Consider the following 17,256-nt stretch of genomic DNA (forward strand, 5'->3'; position numbering starts at 1 on the left):
GAAGTGTTCTTCTCACATCACAAACCAGTGCTATTTGTAGGTTGTATGTCCTATAATCTACAGTGGCCAAAGGTATTTAGAGGTCTTTTTCTCATTACTCTGAAATTTACCAGTGACCTTCCATTTTTAATCTGTCAGCATCTCCTGTCTTTCCTGTATCTTGGAATCACTGTGAAATTACTTCTGAAGAAAGGAAAAGCTGACATTCCATTCTTTTGCGCCTTTCAATGTTATTCTTCTATGAAATAATGTGGAATGAAAAGCTTGTCTTCTTTCTGCTATTCCAGAATTATCCCATCTCTGGTTGCCCACTGATAAGAATTATCTTCCTTTGTTTTGAAAATTGACTAATTAAATATTTAAGATTGTATTCTTTCCCAATTTTTTTTTAACTAATGGAAGAAACTAAAAATGCTTTAAAAGACCAAACCCACTATAGTATGTAATGACCTAGAATAAACCAGGGTCTTTACAAAGCACTTACTTCCCCCCCCCTTTTTTTTAACCCCATTTAATCTTTACAGGCATGTATCTTAATTCTCATTTCCCAGATATTTTTTTCTATTACACTTGCCCCGCAGACACTATTTATTCATGAAGGGGCAGAAGAGACAGGTACAACATGTTCAAGGGATGTCTTCCAGGGGAGCCTAAAACCAGGAAGGTGACATAAGCCCTGAAAACACGTTCGAGAGTCCTGATGCCCACGTGGCAAGGACTTTCCCACAGTGATTTTCATACTGTCAGCTGGCGGAGCAGCTTACATACTCCTTCCTCCTGCAAAAACATACCCACCACCCAGGCCCCATTACGGGGAGAATGGCAAAGTGAATTTATCAGAGAAAGGAGAAATGTCCCATAAATACCTTCAAGGGAAATTGCCATGCAGCAGATGGAAGCAAAGCCAAGACAGAGCTCCTATAAAAAGGAACACATTCCCCACCTGTCCCCAGGCACAGCTGGATTGTTTCTTCTTTTCATAAACCACCACCTTCTTGCTTCCATTTGATTAGTTCCTGACCAGTCTCCCTCTGCATCCCGGGAGTTATAGGCTACTCTGCTCAGTCACAGGGCATGCACCCAAGGACAAGGCTTGCCTCCTGGTCTGAGCCCACCCGCGTGAACCTGCGGCCCACTGCGCAGAATCCCTCAGCCTGCGGCCCACCACCCAGAATCGCATCAACCTGCGGCCCACCGCGCAGAATCAGGGCCAGGGCGCTCATGCTCATGCGGTGCCAACAAAGGATGTCTCACAAATGCAGGGCTTACTTAACACTGTGTTATGAGCTCTAGGAGAGGAATATTGAGAAAAGGGATCCCTAGAGAGCTTTCCAACTCAGAGGGTTTACTAGACAGCCAAGGATGAGCCTCCAGTTCCATTTCAAGATTCCAAATAAAGCATTCCATCAACTGAATGACAAACTGGGTTCTCAGACCCCACGGGGCTCACGTGACCCACATCTGAAATCCCCTTTCAACAGCAGTGCTGTTCGTTAACCAATTCTGTCAGGGCCTCCCGCGTTTTACACCATGGCTGCTTTTCTTAAATGTTTGAGTCTAATAGAGCAAAATTAATCATACCTGTTCCACGTAAAAAAAGGAACTCAAGAATAACTCCAAACCACTGACCCTCGGGTACAGATGAGGGTACAGCTGTACATAGCAGGAAATCAAATCGCTTTTTAAAATGCTATCAACTAATTAAATACAATGGCTTCTCTGAAATGCCATTTATTAGTAAAGCTAAATTTGCTGTCGTGGCATTTTAAAGACCTTTTTCATGCCCATGGACCTGCCAGAAGTTTAGGAAATGGAGCAATCTTTTCTCCTCCGTAAAGAAGGGGTTTCAGATATCAAGGTGGAGAGAGGTGGGGGAGAATTATGAATTTAATTGTGTAAGTTATTTTCACTCTAAAAATAAAAGTGCTAAAAGAGTCAGAATAGCTTATAAGCCTCACAATCATACCACCATTCAGCAATCAGCAAGATGGAACCACCATTTCTAATTTTCACTGATGCTGATTGCTAAGTGTTGATTCCACTGATGAAGGCAGGTGTGGCTGGCTATCCACTAGAAACACTGGAGTCCACAGCAGAGAGCAGAGCTTGAGCACCTGCCAGGTACCAACAGTCCCACCTGGAACCAGGACACGGCACCCCTGGCATGCAGGGTGGGGTGGTGAGGGCCGGCAGAGGTGAAGTGCACCCACCTGCCAGACCAGGTGCTCCTTGGTCCCCGGCGTGGCCGACAGGCAGACGCTCAGCACGATGGTGTGGGAGGAGGAGGTGAGCACGCTGGCAATGATGGCATCTCTCATGTTGAAGGGCAGCATGGTGTACACCACGAAGATAATGAAGAGGAAGAACGATACCTATGAGAAAGGGACAGGGAGAGTCACAGAGAGTCCCCATTCCCCCACTGCTCCCCCTCTCCTTCCCATTAATGGCTGCACCAAACACCATGACCAGCACCCATTTAGAAAGTAGGATTATGATAAAACAAGACAGCGTGTTCAGACAAACCCAATGGATTACAATGAAGGACTATCGTGAGGAAGAAAAATTGTCCTTTTTCAAAATTTGGGGATTTCCAGTTTTGAGACCCAAACCACTGCAGACATTAGGTAACTCTGAGCACTTTCTGGATCTGGATGCAAAGCGGGTCCTAAACTCCCCGGGGTTTAGTATCTGCATTTCAGCATGCACATCTGGACTCCTGAGTTCTGTTTCAAACTGTTTCCGGAGACCCATGGAGGATGGACAGGTAATTATCTGGGTGAGCTGGGAGCTGTAAAGTTCAAACAGTGTGGCCACGTAACAAACAAAACGAAACAGCTTAGGGATGGTTCAGCTGTTACGAAACTGAACAGTTTGGCAGTTTCTCAAAAAGTGAAATGCACAATTGCCATATGACCCAGAGATTCCATTCTCAAGTCTATGCCCTAACGAACTGAAAACAGGGACTCAAACCAATGCGTGCGCACACACGTTCGCTAATACGTAATAGCACTATCCGCAATAGGCAAAAGGTGTTAACAACACAAATGTCCACCAGTGGAGGAACAGAGAAGCAGCCTGTGGTGTACCCAGGCAGTGGAGTACTAATCAGCCAGAGAAAGGAAGTAAGGATACGTGTTTTCACACGGAGGAACCTCAAAAACATTATGCTAAGTGAATGCAGCTAAGGCAAAAGACCCCCTATCGTCAGGTTCCATTTCTGTGAGGTATCTAGAATAAATCAATCTACAGAGGCAGAAAACAAAGTGGAGGTTGGCAGGGGAAGTGGGAAGTAACTACCCACTAGGATCAGAGTTCCCTTTTGGGTGATGACAATCTTTCTGGAACTGGATGCAGGTGTTTGTTGCACAACACCGTGAATGTACTAAATGCCATCCAATTCTTCCTTTTCAAACAGGTAATTTATGTTACGTGAATGTCTCCTCGATAAAAAATAAATCAATATGAAAGCTCACAGAAAGATTTGGAATGAAAGTAAAATGGCTTAGTAGGTAATAAAACAGGCCATTTTCATTACATCAAAAGCAGCAGAGGCAGAAGGACATGGAGAAGGATTAAAAGGTGATAAATCAAGTGGGAAGAGCCGAGGTCAGGGAAACAGAAGAGTGGCATCTGGTGAGCTCTGCCACATGGCTCTTCACTCAAGGACAGAAGCAAAGCTAAGGGAAGAACTCGTCCCACATTCAGAGTGATCCATGCATCACAAGGAACCCCAAAGCCCAGTGCAGCTGGAAGGACGCAGAGACAGCACGCCAGCTCTTCTGCAGTGAGTCAAGATATGTGTTCACAAGGAGGATGTGGGCCCTGCTCCTGGTGGATCTGAAGAGAGTAAGACCTGGAAGGACACCAGGCTCACGCTCATTTCCCCTCTTGCATAGACACGGGGGTCCGCACCGCACATATTACAACGAATAGTAACAGTCACCACTTCACTGTGCAAGAGTGGTATCACGTAAGCTCTATGCATACAACCATCACAGACAAAAGAGCATATGAAAGATCAGGGGGCACGACATAAAAGGAAATTTGGATCTCACAAACGTGCCCCTTCCTTTTCTCTAGGGGATTCCAACCCAAACACCTGCTCACTAGATAAGCACGTATGAAGCTTCTCAGAGGAGGCAGTGAGGGTCTGGAGGCAGAGGATGGATGCAGAATCCCGGCTCTCAGGCACTTGACAGCCCAGGGGAAGGGACAGTCACGTGGATCAGCCATTGCTTTATAGCTGATGTTGCCCGAGAGAAGGGGTACCTAGCCCCACTCCGGCAAGACAATGGGGTGGGGTCCCCACATCCTCTTCTCTAAGATCCTGCAAGTTCAGGTGTCTCAGAATGACAGCCAAGGAGAATTCCACCACAAGTGGGGAAATGTGTCCAGAAATCCTCCTTAGGGAGCCTAGGTTGGGCATGGACCAACTGTTTCATGCCCATCTCCTCCCAATTCAGTCTATTCATAAGGGACTTTGGGCCAAAACACATGGGCCAAAGGATCACCATGGCCATACTATTTTTCTGGTACTTTTTTTTTTTTTTTTTAATTTTACCTCTTTAAAAAGACTATGAAGATGTTTTTCGGTTAAGTATTATTATTTAGCATTCTATTTCTAGTCTGTATATGGAATGGGAAAAATTATGTTGTTAGACAGTTTATGAACCAAAACACCTAGTATAGATGGAAAGAGACTAGGCATCACTTTGGAGGCACCCCTTGAGCCAGGTGCCAATCTACAAGGGCAGACGGGGGCAGCCCCCTCCCTCCATCTTCCCAAGAAGAAAATATACAGAATGAGTTCTTAGAACCCCAAATCAGATTTCAAAACTGATAAGAACTAGGACATGCATTTATGGAGCACTTGGCATACATGTCCCTTCCCCACTCTTCAGATGCGTGATCTCATCTAGTCTTTACAAGAGCACTAAGGGGGCTGTTAGCTGCATCCTGCTCTCTCCAAAAGCAGTATCACTGACCCAGAGAAATGGGGAACTTGGCCAATATTCCCCAAGTAGTCAGTGTCAAATCCTAAATAGGAATCCATGGGTTTAACTCTTCACGTGTTCTCAGTAAAGAGTTTGCAATATTTCTCTCCCTTGATGGAAATTTCATGAAGCTGAAAGCCTAACATAAGACACAAGTGCCCACGAACCACTTCTACAAGTCTGAGATGGAAAGACAGCAAACACTCTTCCCTCCTGCCAAGACAACCACAGGAAGTGCCCAACGTCTTGGCTCTGATATTGGGTTCTTTCAATAAGCTGGACCGATTTTTAATCATCATTACAAAACTGCTCACGTTCCAAAGATAGGCTCATATTCCCTTCATTTCTATACATTGAACTTTCAGATTGTGTTTACAGCATGAGTTATGATAAATAATAACATACAACAATGAGCATTTAGCAAAATTATCAGAGAAGACAGTTATACTAAATACTGGCACACTAGGAGCTAAAACAGATGTTTCATTTTTTAAATGTTGAATAGGGGTACAGATTATGGGAAGCAGGGTTTCTCCACCTCATCACTATTGACACTGGGGACTAGACAGCTCTTTGTGATGGACACTGCCATGTGCAGTGTAGGATGTGTAGAAATATTCCTTCCCTTCACCCAGTAGATGCCCTTGGCATTCCCCTCTTCAAAGTTATGCCAACTGCTGATAATGTCTCCAGACATTGTCACATGTCTCCCAGGGGGTAGGATCAGCTTGGTTCACAGCCACTAAACTAGAGAAAAAGTTTCTTTTAGGAATGAGAATGAGATAAACAACTGTTGCACTGTCACGGCTTATTGAGAAAATTAAATTGATTTTGGAATCCCTAAGATCCACCAAATATTTTCAATGAAGACATGAATTTCTATACATAGCATTAATACAAAATCCTATATCCTCCAAGAGGTATTAAAGGAATATTTTCAGGTATCAAAATTTACAATTACAATAAAGAGCCTCTCTTTTACAACTACACATTTTTCTTCTAATGCAAAAACCTATAGCAGTTCTTTGAAATTACCATAACTTCTGAACAGCTTAATTTTGGACAGCTCTAAAACTCTCACATTATTTCAATTAATATACACTTCCGCAGACATTTTGGGCTTTGAAAAGGAAGCACATCGAAGGCTTATCTGCAGTAACCAAATGGAGAATAGACATTCTGTTTTCCAAATACAGTTGCTCCTGCTAAGTGTTCTTTTTTAGATGACAAAATGAATTTTTTAAAGGTCAATTAAGGAAGTCATATTAAATCAAGTTTTGAATTTTAGCGGCAGCATTTCAGGAGCTCAGCTCAGGGCACCTGGGGAGCACTCCACAGGCTAGACGGGGAAAGAAGAAAGTCAAGTGTGGTTTCAAGTCTCACAGGGGGAATAGTCTTCACTTCTTATGACTCCAGAGGGCTCTACTTATTTATTTATTTTTTTTAGCCTTCTTTCCAAAGCAACTTCAAATAAGGCCATATGTAAAACCGAAATGGATTTGGCACATCTAAAGAATGTGTGGGTTAGAAGCTCCAAAAAGGCGAATGCAAGCACTTGGGTTTCCATGTTACCATGGGGACATTTCCATGACAGATTCCCTTTGAATGTACCTCTATCCAGAGGCTGAAGAAAGAGGAGCCATTGATCTGAGGATGGAGACCCTGTCCAGAAACCCGGATCGGCACAATATCTGAGGTGGCAGCACTCATTCCAGTAAAACCATCTGAAGTGTTTCTCTTAGCCTGCCATTTGCCTTTTGCAAGACAGTCACATCTTCCCACTGGTCTGCTTGAACCTCAAGCTCCATAATTTTTTTCATTTTTATTTATTTATTTGAGAGAGAGAGAGAGAAAGAGAGAGCACACATGAGTGTGGGGTGGGGGGTGGGCAGAGGGAGAAAGAATCTCAAGCAGACTCCCCGCTGAGTGCGGAGCCCAACGTGGGGCTTGATCTCATCACCCTGAGCTCATGACCTGAGCTGAAAGAGTCAGACGCCCAACCAACTGAGCCACCTAGGTGCCCCTGCTCCATAAATTCCAAACAAAGTAGGAGTTTCTCTTTTATGTTCTTAAACCTATTCCTCTTGCAGGCTAACGCAATTCTACCCATGATGTCTTCGTCCCCAACAAGCCAGGTGCAAACGTTTACACCTCACCTTTGACAATTCTTCATGTCCACACACAAAAACAATGTCTTCTTACTTTAGGACTCCAGCGAACTACATCTGTCTGTCTGCTCCTTTCCACCCTTACTTCCACTAGGCTGGCTCATTACTTTTCCATATGTTAAAAAATACACTTCCATAGTGTTCGGTCACTCCTTCTTCTCCCCATCTCCCAACAAGGGAAGCAGAGTATATAGCCTTCTTGTTTTTGCCCATTCCACCCCATTCTCCATGCTTCTGGTAATCATTAGGGCTCACTACCAAATATTTCTAACTTTCTTCCTTCTGGGAAGCATTGAGCATTTTCTTCTAAGTCAGATGGGGCCATATGACTCTCTTTGACAAATGCAGTGAGGAAAGAAGTCATAGGTGTCTTGTGGGTGGAAATTAGTGCACCACTTACCAAGCCCCCTCTCCTCTCTGGCAATCATGAAAACATGACTTAGGGGTTTCTCTCGGTTTTGGTCTCAAGTGAAAGGCAGATCTCCTCAGTTGACCACATGGACCTGTGTTCATTTGAATGAGTCATTATCCTTTGTGGCGGTAAGCCCCTGGGACCTCAAGCACAGCTTATGTGGTCCTGACTGACACCAAGCTCGCTCACACACACACACACACACACACACACACACGTGCGCGCACATAGACACACAGGTTTTATTGATGGATAAGTTAGATGCCTTCATATGCATCACTCTGCAATTTGCTTTTTATCACTGAATTATACATGATGGGCATCTTCCCAAGTCTGTAGATGTGAATATATGATTTACTTTTTACCAATTACAAAATATTCCATTAGTAATGGATGCACCAGATTACTTAGCATTTCCTTACTGATGATCACTCATGGCAAGACAGGAGCCGTTTATCCAATTACTCATGGATCTCCCTTTCTCCAACATTCTCCTTTCCCTAATCCAGCCAACATATAGCTGGCTAGAGTCATGATTCTGGGTACATAGGTTGAATTAATTCCTTCCTTGGATGAACAATTCCTCTGGCTTACCCCTGTGCTCAGAACTCTTCTCTTCAAGTGTTCTCATGGTCACATAGGAAAGAGGAAACCGCACAGCCTAGAGGCCAAGACTCTTCCCAGACTGGCCTCTCCACCCACACCCACACCCTGCTCTGGAAGCATGTTGGTGAGCCTGGGGTGCATCCCCGTGAGCGTGGGGATCTCCTCTCCATGTCTGCCACTCCCCACTCTCAGGATGTCCTCCTTCATCTTGGTGGCCTCTTGAAATCTCACTTCTTTCTAGACGCACTTCAAATACAAATTCTTATCATCTCTCCAGCAACACTCTCCAGCTGCCTCCCATCTCATTCAGAGTACACTCCCAGGTCCTGGCAATGGATCACCAGTCCTGAGATGTGGCTTCCTTAGGCCACCTCCCCTCCACTCAGCCCCCTCGCTTTTTCCCCATGATCCAGCCTTCATGGCTATTTCTGGAGCCCTGTAGGGGATGCTTGTTCCAGGGTGCTCTGTGTGCAGTCCCCCTGCCCAGCTCCCTCTCTGCACACAGGTCTCTGTTCATTGTTACACTCTGAAGCAACTCTGCTCTTCTGGGGGGGGGGGGGGGGGGGACAAATCAAACCATAGTATCAAGACTACACTGTAGGTCAGATCAGAATTTAGATCTCAAGCACTTTCCATCCACTTTACATTTCATGCTCTATTCCCACATGTGGGACAAAGAATAAGCATCCACAACATCAAGTTATTTAGTTTATGAATCAGAACTATTTCATAAGAATGATTTTTTTTTTTTTACTTTTTTAAACAGAAAATTACTGCAAACATAGAGAAGACATGAGGTATCACTTAAGCAAGGGCAGGATAGACACAGAAATGGTCCTAACCAGACTCTACGTAAATCTGGTCTCTCACCACCCAGGTCCCTGGTGTGAAGCCCGTGGCTTTTTATTGTGTGGCTCCCATTTGTTTCAGAGTTCAATGGCAAGTCAAATGTTCCCAGACATGCCAACAATAGCTGAAATATGGAGCCCCTAGTTTTTCCTATCAAATGGTACCCCAGGTCTAATGTCATCATGAAGCTCTGCTGTCTATTCCAATCTCCCCCGAGAAGGCATAAGCAAGCATAACCAGCAAGATAATCAGGATTACTTATGTAAATCGCCATGGCTCTGTTGAGGATACACCATCAGGGAAATATTTTCTATTTTTTATGCTAATAACGTTAAGAGAAATAACATTCCAGTAAAGTTAAGTATTTTATAATCAGAAGCTGAGCTCCTCAAATCACTTTTCTTTCCAACAAATCTCTCAGAAATCAAAAATAGCACAGTGTTTAAAGTAGTAGCTTAATTTTCAAAGACAGAGATTTCACTAAAACCATAGAAATTATACCTTCTTGAATAAAGCATGAATTGTAGTTCCTTTAACATTGTATCTTGTTGTTTTGGAATATAACTAGAAATGCCAAATTTTAGTAAAAATTGCCAAAGGAAAAGAGAGAATTCTTGAATACAGTGATCTAATTGAGCATTCTGAAAGTAAATTCTACATTTGAATGAAAATTTTCTTTTTGAATGTTACTTCCATCTCAAAGTATTGCTGGCTTTGAGAACATCTACACCACTTACTAATTAGGAGCATTTACAATTTTTTCTGGAAACAACTAGAAAAGATATTTAGCCAGAAATGTGCTTTAACTTTTTTTTAAGTTTTTATTTAAATTCCAGTATAGTTAACATACAGTGTAACATAGTTTCAGGTGTACAATATAGTGAGTCAGCCCTTCCATACATCACCTGGTGCTCATCACGACAGGTGCACTCCTTCATCGCCATCCCCTATCTCACCCATCCTGCAACCTCCCTCCCCCCTGGGGACCATCAGTGTGTTCTCTCTAGTTCAGAATCTGTTCCTTGGTTTGCCTCTCGCTCTCTCTCTCACTCTCTCTCTCTCTTTCCCTTTGCTTATTTGTTGATGTGCAAAATGATACTTACCCTTTCATTTAGATTAGCATTTTCTTATCTTGTTCATTGATCATACTTTTTTTTATAAAGATTTTTATTTATTTATTGAGAGAGAGAGAATGGTAGAGAGAGAGCATGAGAGGGAGGAAGGTCAGAGGGAGAAGCAGACTCCCTGCTGAGCAGGGAGCCCGATGCAGGACTCGATCCCGGGACTCCAGGATCATGACCTGAGCCGAAGGCAGTCGCTTAACCAACTGAGCCACACAGGCACCTTGATCATACTTTCTATAAGGGTTATTTTGAGTCACTGTTACATTTCTTAGTACAAATATCACAGCTGTGTAAACAGTCCTTTCTTTAAGTGGGGACCCTCAATCATACTGATGATGTTTAGTGAAGCCATCAGTGTATGTCCAGGCTTCTACGGGTGTCTATGATTACCTTCTTTCTTAGGTTTGTCTACCTTCCCTTTCCCCTCTTTCTCTCCCAGCCCCACCCCCGCAGTGGGGAAAGGTGTGTACCCTCACAACTGTATTTGTATCTACATGTTTGTGTGCATATATACATATAGACAAACATATATGTATACATATACACTCATATATACACACACATACATGTGTGTAATTCCTGTGTGTGTTGCAAGAACAGACTTTGGTAGACCCACATATGCCACCCCACTAAAATCCTATCACACCTCAGCTCTGGTGTCAGTTAAGGAGCCACCTTTCCCCAGATCAAAGACGGAGACTTTCCCACAAGAACAAATCAAGGGAAGGGCAGCCTGTGCCTGCTCCACAGAGGAGGTCTAGATCTCTGACACGGCTAGAAGTTAGCCCAGTTCACGTCATGGATGCTTCCAGATGCTTCTGGAGCTTTCTCGGGTTCCATTCTCTTCAATCACTCTGGCTTCAGGCCTCACAAGACTTCATATGGGGCTGTAGGCTGAGTCCACTGGCTCAGTTCTAAGATCTAATTCCGAATTTCATGCTTGTGCACTATGGTGGATTACACAAACATGAGAGCCAACGTGTCATTGGTACTATTTACAGGAAAGCATTACGAGACTCTGGCTTATCAGAACAGGACTCAAGTATGTGGATGCAATTCTCATTACACCTGTTTGACCTCCCCAACCTCCAACACTTGTCCTCATATTCTTTCCCATCTCATTTAATTAACTCTAGTCCCCATAATTGGAGTTATTCTTACTAGTTTTCTCTTCCTCATTCTCTTGATCCCCAGAAGACAACCTGAACCCACCTATCCTTTTCCATCTGTGGCTACAACGCTAGTCCAATTCATAGGATCACCTCTGGATTCCTGCAACATCATCCTGAATGCCCTGTCTATACCAGTGTCCCCTGGTATGAATTTTCCACACAAAAGTCAAAGTGATTCTTTTAAAATTGAGCTATAATTCACACATAACATTGTGTGAGCTGAAGGTGTACGACATGTTGATGGGATCCTTTTACATACTATAATATGGTTACGCTTCTAGGTACATAGCCACAGGAAAGGAAAACAGGATGCTGAAAACTTCCAAGTTCCTTACACAGCATTATTCACAATACCAAGATATGGAAACAACTGAAGTGTCCATCAGTGGATGAATGGATAAAGATGAGGGGTGTGTGTGTGTGTGTGTGTATACACATACACAATGGAATATTATTCAGCCATGAGAAAGAAAGAAATCCCACCCTTTGTAACAACATGGTTGGACTTGTGAAGGCATTATGCTAAATGAGAAGTCTGAAAGAGAAAGACACTGATGATTTACTTACATATATGACATCACTTAGATGTGGAATCGAAAAAAGTCAAACTTGTACAAACAGTAGAATGGTGGTTAGGATGGGGGGTAAATGGGGAGATCTTTATCAAGGGGTACAAACTTGCAGTTGGAAGAAGTTCTGGAGATCGAAAGCACAGCAGACATTGTGACTGAGTAACAATATTATTATGCCAATTATTATTATAACAATATTATAGACATCAAAGATGGTACAAAATCAGACCTTAAATGTTTTCCCCACAAAACAGAAATGATAATCATGGGACAGAATGGAGTTGTTAGCTAACAAGTCATGGTAACCAAAGTGATCTTTTAGCATGTTAAAAATGACCATGGCACTCCCCCTGTGTATAACCCACCATCGGCTTTCTGTAACGCTGAGGCAATATGCGACGTCCCCATCATGCCAGTAAGGGTTCCTCATGTTCTGGTCTGGCTTGTGCCTCCGATCTCATATCTCAGTAACTCCCATCACCCACATCCACAGTCCCTCCATACTGGCCTTCTCGCTGGTCCCTGAACCGCAGTGCCTTTGCACTTTCTGTCCTTCTGCCCCGAGTATTCTTCCACCATCTTCCCTTGGCTGGTTTCTTCCAGCCAGTTAGGGTTCAAAACTCAAACACTGCCTCCCCAGAGAGAATCCACTGATCCCCCCATCTAAAATATCACCCCATGCATTCTCTAGCTTTAAATTCTTCATACCATTATTGGAATTGGAATGTTTAATTTTATATTTTTCCTAATCCTTATTCTCTGTCTTCTCCCATATAAATGTAGGCTCCATGCAGACAAGGGTCCTGTATGGATGGTTCCCTACAACGGGGAACAGTACCTGTCCATAAAAGACCTAAACAAATATCTGCAGAAGGAAAGAATGGAACATTCCAGGTGCAATGACACACGAAATCTGCTCCGTAAGGTGTAACTCAAGGGCACTCTGCAGACACCCATAAATTCCCACCGCCACATGGTGGCACACTGGATGACACCCATTTCCATCCCAGCTAACCTCAAGCCCTGATCAGTAACAAAGATAACAGAGTAGCAGTGATGACTGCTACTTACTCTTCATTAAAAGACCCACGGACATGCTGTCAATAATTAAAACCATTTTAGAGCAAGTAATGAAAATTAAATCCACTTCCTACTGTCAACTGTGTGCCCTGCATTCGCTGGCCTATAGGTGTGTCTGAGAACCTCTGCCTGGGTGTATGCATCTTCCCCCTTCCCTCCAGTTCATTACTTGTCTGGGCTGACTTGTCATGGGCTGTGGGAGACACAGGCTTCCTCTGCACTTCCTGGTAGCCCCTGGACCAACAATGACCCTGAATTGTCCTTTGCTTGGCAGAGCTCAGATGTCTGTGACCCTAAGTGTGGGCCTCACACCTGGGCCCCACCTCACCTGGGAGCTTGTTAGAGATACACACTCTTGGGCCCTGCCCTGTGTTTATGGATTTGACTCTCTACTGTAATCCTATTCCTAGCTGATATGCGTGGGGCCCACAATGATCTGCAGGGCTGTCCATGGGTTCAATGGTCGGCCACTCTCGATAACGTGGCGGTCACTGTGGGGAATTTCCAACATTCTGACCAGATTGATCCACAAGACAAGGGAAATGTATTTGTCTCTGCCACATGGTCCTCTTCAGAGTCTGGTGCTAAGTAGATACTGAGGTTCATCAATAAGCCAGTGAACTATAACGAATAATTACACATCTTTGACCCGGTTACTACATTTTATTTCTTGAGGCCTCCAGACCAATTTGATTTTAAAATAAAGACCAGGTCTGAAAAAACAAAACAAAACACATATTTATTTCCAGCATCATTAATACTAAATAAGCAAAAAGGGCCAGATCAACAAGTACTGACAGGCTGACGCTCATCACACACCTTCCTCTGTGTGGTCACTACTCCACTCTGCCATGTCCTCTCCTGTGTCCCAGGGGAAAACTGAACTGTCCCCATGAGTCATCAAGTAGTATCTCTTGTTCAATACCGGAAAAGTTCAAGGAGAGCCCTACCTTTCTTACAATGAAAAACATCCTTAGATGACCCTCACTGTGCCTTTTTTCATTTAAAAAAGTAGGAGGCAGATCATAAATTTTAAAAAGCTTGGGAGAAAAAAAAAAAGAGAGAGAGAGAGAATAGTAGGATGTAAAAACCCGGCATCTTCCGGGAACAAAGGTGGCTTGCTGTCTCCCCAGCCCTGTCTGTTCTGATCCCCGAGCAGTGCTTAGTGGCTAGTAGTGACTGCTGTGGTTCCCTTCCCTCAGTGCCTTCTCTTCCTCCTGGTTCCTTGTTTGGTTAGGGGTCTTCATCTACCTATATGTGTCATATCCTTTCCTTTACTCACCATTCATATGCATGTATCCCCCAGTAGTTTTTTTCACTGCACAACAGACAAGGCATTTTATTACCTGTTACGGAGGAGACACTGACAAGCCCGGTTCTTAAGACACTTGAAATTGCTTGGAGTGAAGGCCAATTCCCAAACTTGCCCATTTATCTGTTGTACCTCCTTTCCCGCTCCCCTCATAGTCACATGATGATGGCAGAGTCTGTCTGCAAGTCTGGTATGTTTAGAGTTAAAAATTGAAAAACTCTCCACCAGTAATTAGCAAACTAGTACGTCTGAATGTGGGCTACCATCTACATTGTGAAAGCATTTAACCTGTGTCCCTTGGGCCTGAAAAAAGAGTAGAGTATCCCCCCTTACATTCCTATTTCCCAGAACATCTATTCACATTTCGTAAAGACTTGTTTTGGATAGTGATTCCTTGGCCAAGATAAAAATGAGAACACAAAGCATTCTTGAACGTCCCTTGGTTAGGCACAGGTCCCTAATATACCAGATGGAGTGGAATATGGTATCTATCAGCAATTCTTTCTTCTCTCCTAGCCTTTGCCATGGAGATCAGCAGGTATAGTATACATGCCGAAGCTGACTGACTTTGGACTTGGCCACATGACTTCATCCTTCGAGCAATGGAATATGGGCTGACAGCATGCCAATTCAGAACTGAGGCTTCAAGAGGCCTCAATTTACATTTCTGCCAGCCTCCTTGGAGTTTTGGTATTCCACAGTGAGAAGGCCAGGGTCCAGAAAGACACAACTCTTTCGATTGGGTCTGGACTAAAGACACCCGTAGCAGACCTGGACCCAACCCAAAGTCTAGAGTCTACCCTACCTGTTTAGTCCGGTAGGGATGAGAAACCAGAAATATTTAGCAAACCAGCAGACTGGCAAGTGTGAAATAGGAAATAGGTCATTACTCTATAAGCCACTTGGATCTAGGGGTAGCTTGCTATTCAGAATTCAGAGCAGTAACCTGAGTAATGCAATAACTCATATCAGAAGTGTTTTGCTACTGTAATGCAGACCTAAAATATAGGTCATTTCCTTTGGGACCCTGGGAGTTGATATAGGGCTCCAACAAAATGTTACCTTGTGGCAAAATAATTGGTAAGTATTGCTTCTAAGAGAGTCAATTACCAGAAGGTCCAGGCTTCCCAAGGTCTCCAAATTGCATGATAAAGTCTTTAGAAACAACAGAAGAAATGGGGAAAAGTGGGTGTGTTGCCAGAAATACCCCTGAGTATACAGAAAGAACATCATCCAACCTAAAACTGACATTCATCTAGCTCAATATCCATTATAATCAAGATGTATTGGCAAGTATGTTCTTATTTTATATTTGGGAAAATCAAGGTGCTGAAGGGTTAAGTATTTTGCCCAAAGTCCTAAGGCAACATAAAAACAAACCATAATCTTCTGCTAAAGCTAAAAAAATAAAATAAAATAAAATAAAATAACAACAACAACATTATTTTGCCATAACCCCTGAAGGTTAACAGAGCAGGTAAGTGCCCCTCAGTGCATGGGGTATTTATTCATTCATGTTATTCAAAATAAAAAAACCTTCAGAATCCATCTGCCCTATCCAAACAGCTTGTTCCAACACCAGGAGTCCTTCTTCTTAAAAATTATTTTTCTCATCAAATGCAAAGAAAAAAAATAGCAAGTTTAGGGCGCCTGCGTGGCTCAGTCCTTAAGCGTCTGCCTTCAGCTCAGGTCACGATCCCAGGGTCCTGGGATCAAGCCCCCCATCGGGCTCCCTGCTCCGCGGGAAGCCTGCTTCTCCCTCTCCCACTCCCCCTGCTTGTGTTCCCTCTCTCACTGTGTCTCTCTCTGTCAAATAAATAACTAAAATCTTTAAAAAAAAATAGCAATCAGGTAAAATAATGTTTATTAGAATATGTCTATTTATTTTCTCTACCCCTATGATTAGGAGAAAATAATGTGCTTTTTGATGATTTTCTTAAATTATTTTTTCTGAAGGTGATAAACAGCTTTCTCCTTTCTGACCTTTCTGATTTTCACAAGTGACTCCAAGAACATTTTCATCTCTCAGTGGCCCCCTTTTTGAGGATGCCAGAATGGTACAACCCCACCCCTCCTGTGAATAACTTCCCATGTCTCCAACCAGCAAATGGATAGGGAGCAGTAAATAACAGTGCATCACCAATTTACATTTCCTACTGCAATTAGAGTAACTTGACTCTCATTGCCATTCAGATTTAAATTATATACTATACTGCCAATAAATCAGCATTTATGATTCGGTCATGTTCAAAGACAAACAGCCTGGGGTAGCCAGTGCTTATAAAACAGACAGCAACACACTTCTCTCAGTAATCTCAGGGATTACTTAAAATAAGATACCCTGACAACTCCAAGACAGAGTTAATCAATCAAATATAGCAACACACTGGCTCCTTCTAAACCAGCGGTTTGGGAGCAGACTTAATTTGTGTTTATCTCTTTCTTTCTGTTCTTCTGCTCTTACCTCCACCCCTGAAGGAAGTGGGATAAGGGGGATCTTCACTGTTTGTGTTCCCGGCATATAATAACACAAGTTTTGCATGTATGTTCTTAACCTTTAAATCACTGGCACATATATAAAAACACCTAAAAATATTCTGCCATACTTTATGTGTACAAAGGAGCTATGTTTCTCAGGGTACATAACCTTATTTTATTTTGTTTAATTTATTTTGGCTTTCCTCCATTTGTTTAGACATTTTATGGAGGGTTTGACACCTTACTAGGTTGAATCTATGGCTAGTGGACTGGGCCATAAATAATTACTACCTTATTTCTATACATGTAAAGGGGAATATTGTTGTATGGAGCAATCTGAAAACAAGTATCACCACCTCAGTAACAGGTAGGCTATGCAAAAGAAACAGTGTCCTGGAAAATCACTTGGAATATCATCTTAGAAGTGCAAAAGAAAAAAACAAAAAACAAAAAAACCCAAAAATCCACAAAGTAAGGTCCTCATAAAAA

The 17,256-nt window shown here is 43.0% G+C and overlaps 1 protein-coding gene across 1 annotated transcript in view; it reads right to left on the bottom strand.

Moving 5' to 3' along the window:
* ADCY2 (adenylate cyclase 2) overlaps positions 1-17,256 on the bottom strand; it is a 401,408-nt gene that overhangs the window by 291,060 nt on the left and 93,092 nt on the right. Inside the window, exon 3 of the mRNA XM_027607059.2 lies at positions 2,211-2,372. Within this exon, the coding sequence (XP_027462860.1) occupies positions 2,211-2,372 (162 nt within the window). The remainder of the gene's footprint in view (positions 1-2,210; positions 2,373-17,256) is intronic.

The sequence above is a fragment of the Zalophus californianus genome, chromosome 5 (assembly GCF_009762305.2).
Source record: "Zalophus californianus isolate mZalCal1 chromosome 5, mZalCal1.pri.v2, whole genome shotgun sequence".
NCBI classification, from domain to species: Eukaryota; Metazoa; Chordata; class Mammalia; order Carnivora; family Otariidae; genus Zalophus; species Zalophus californianus.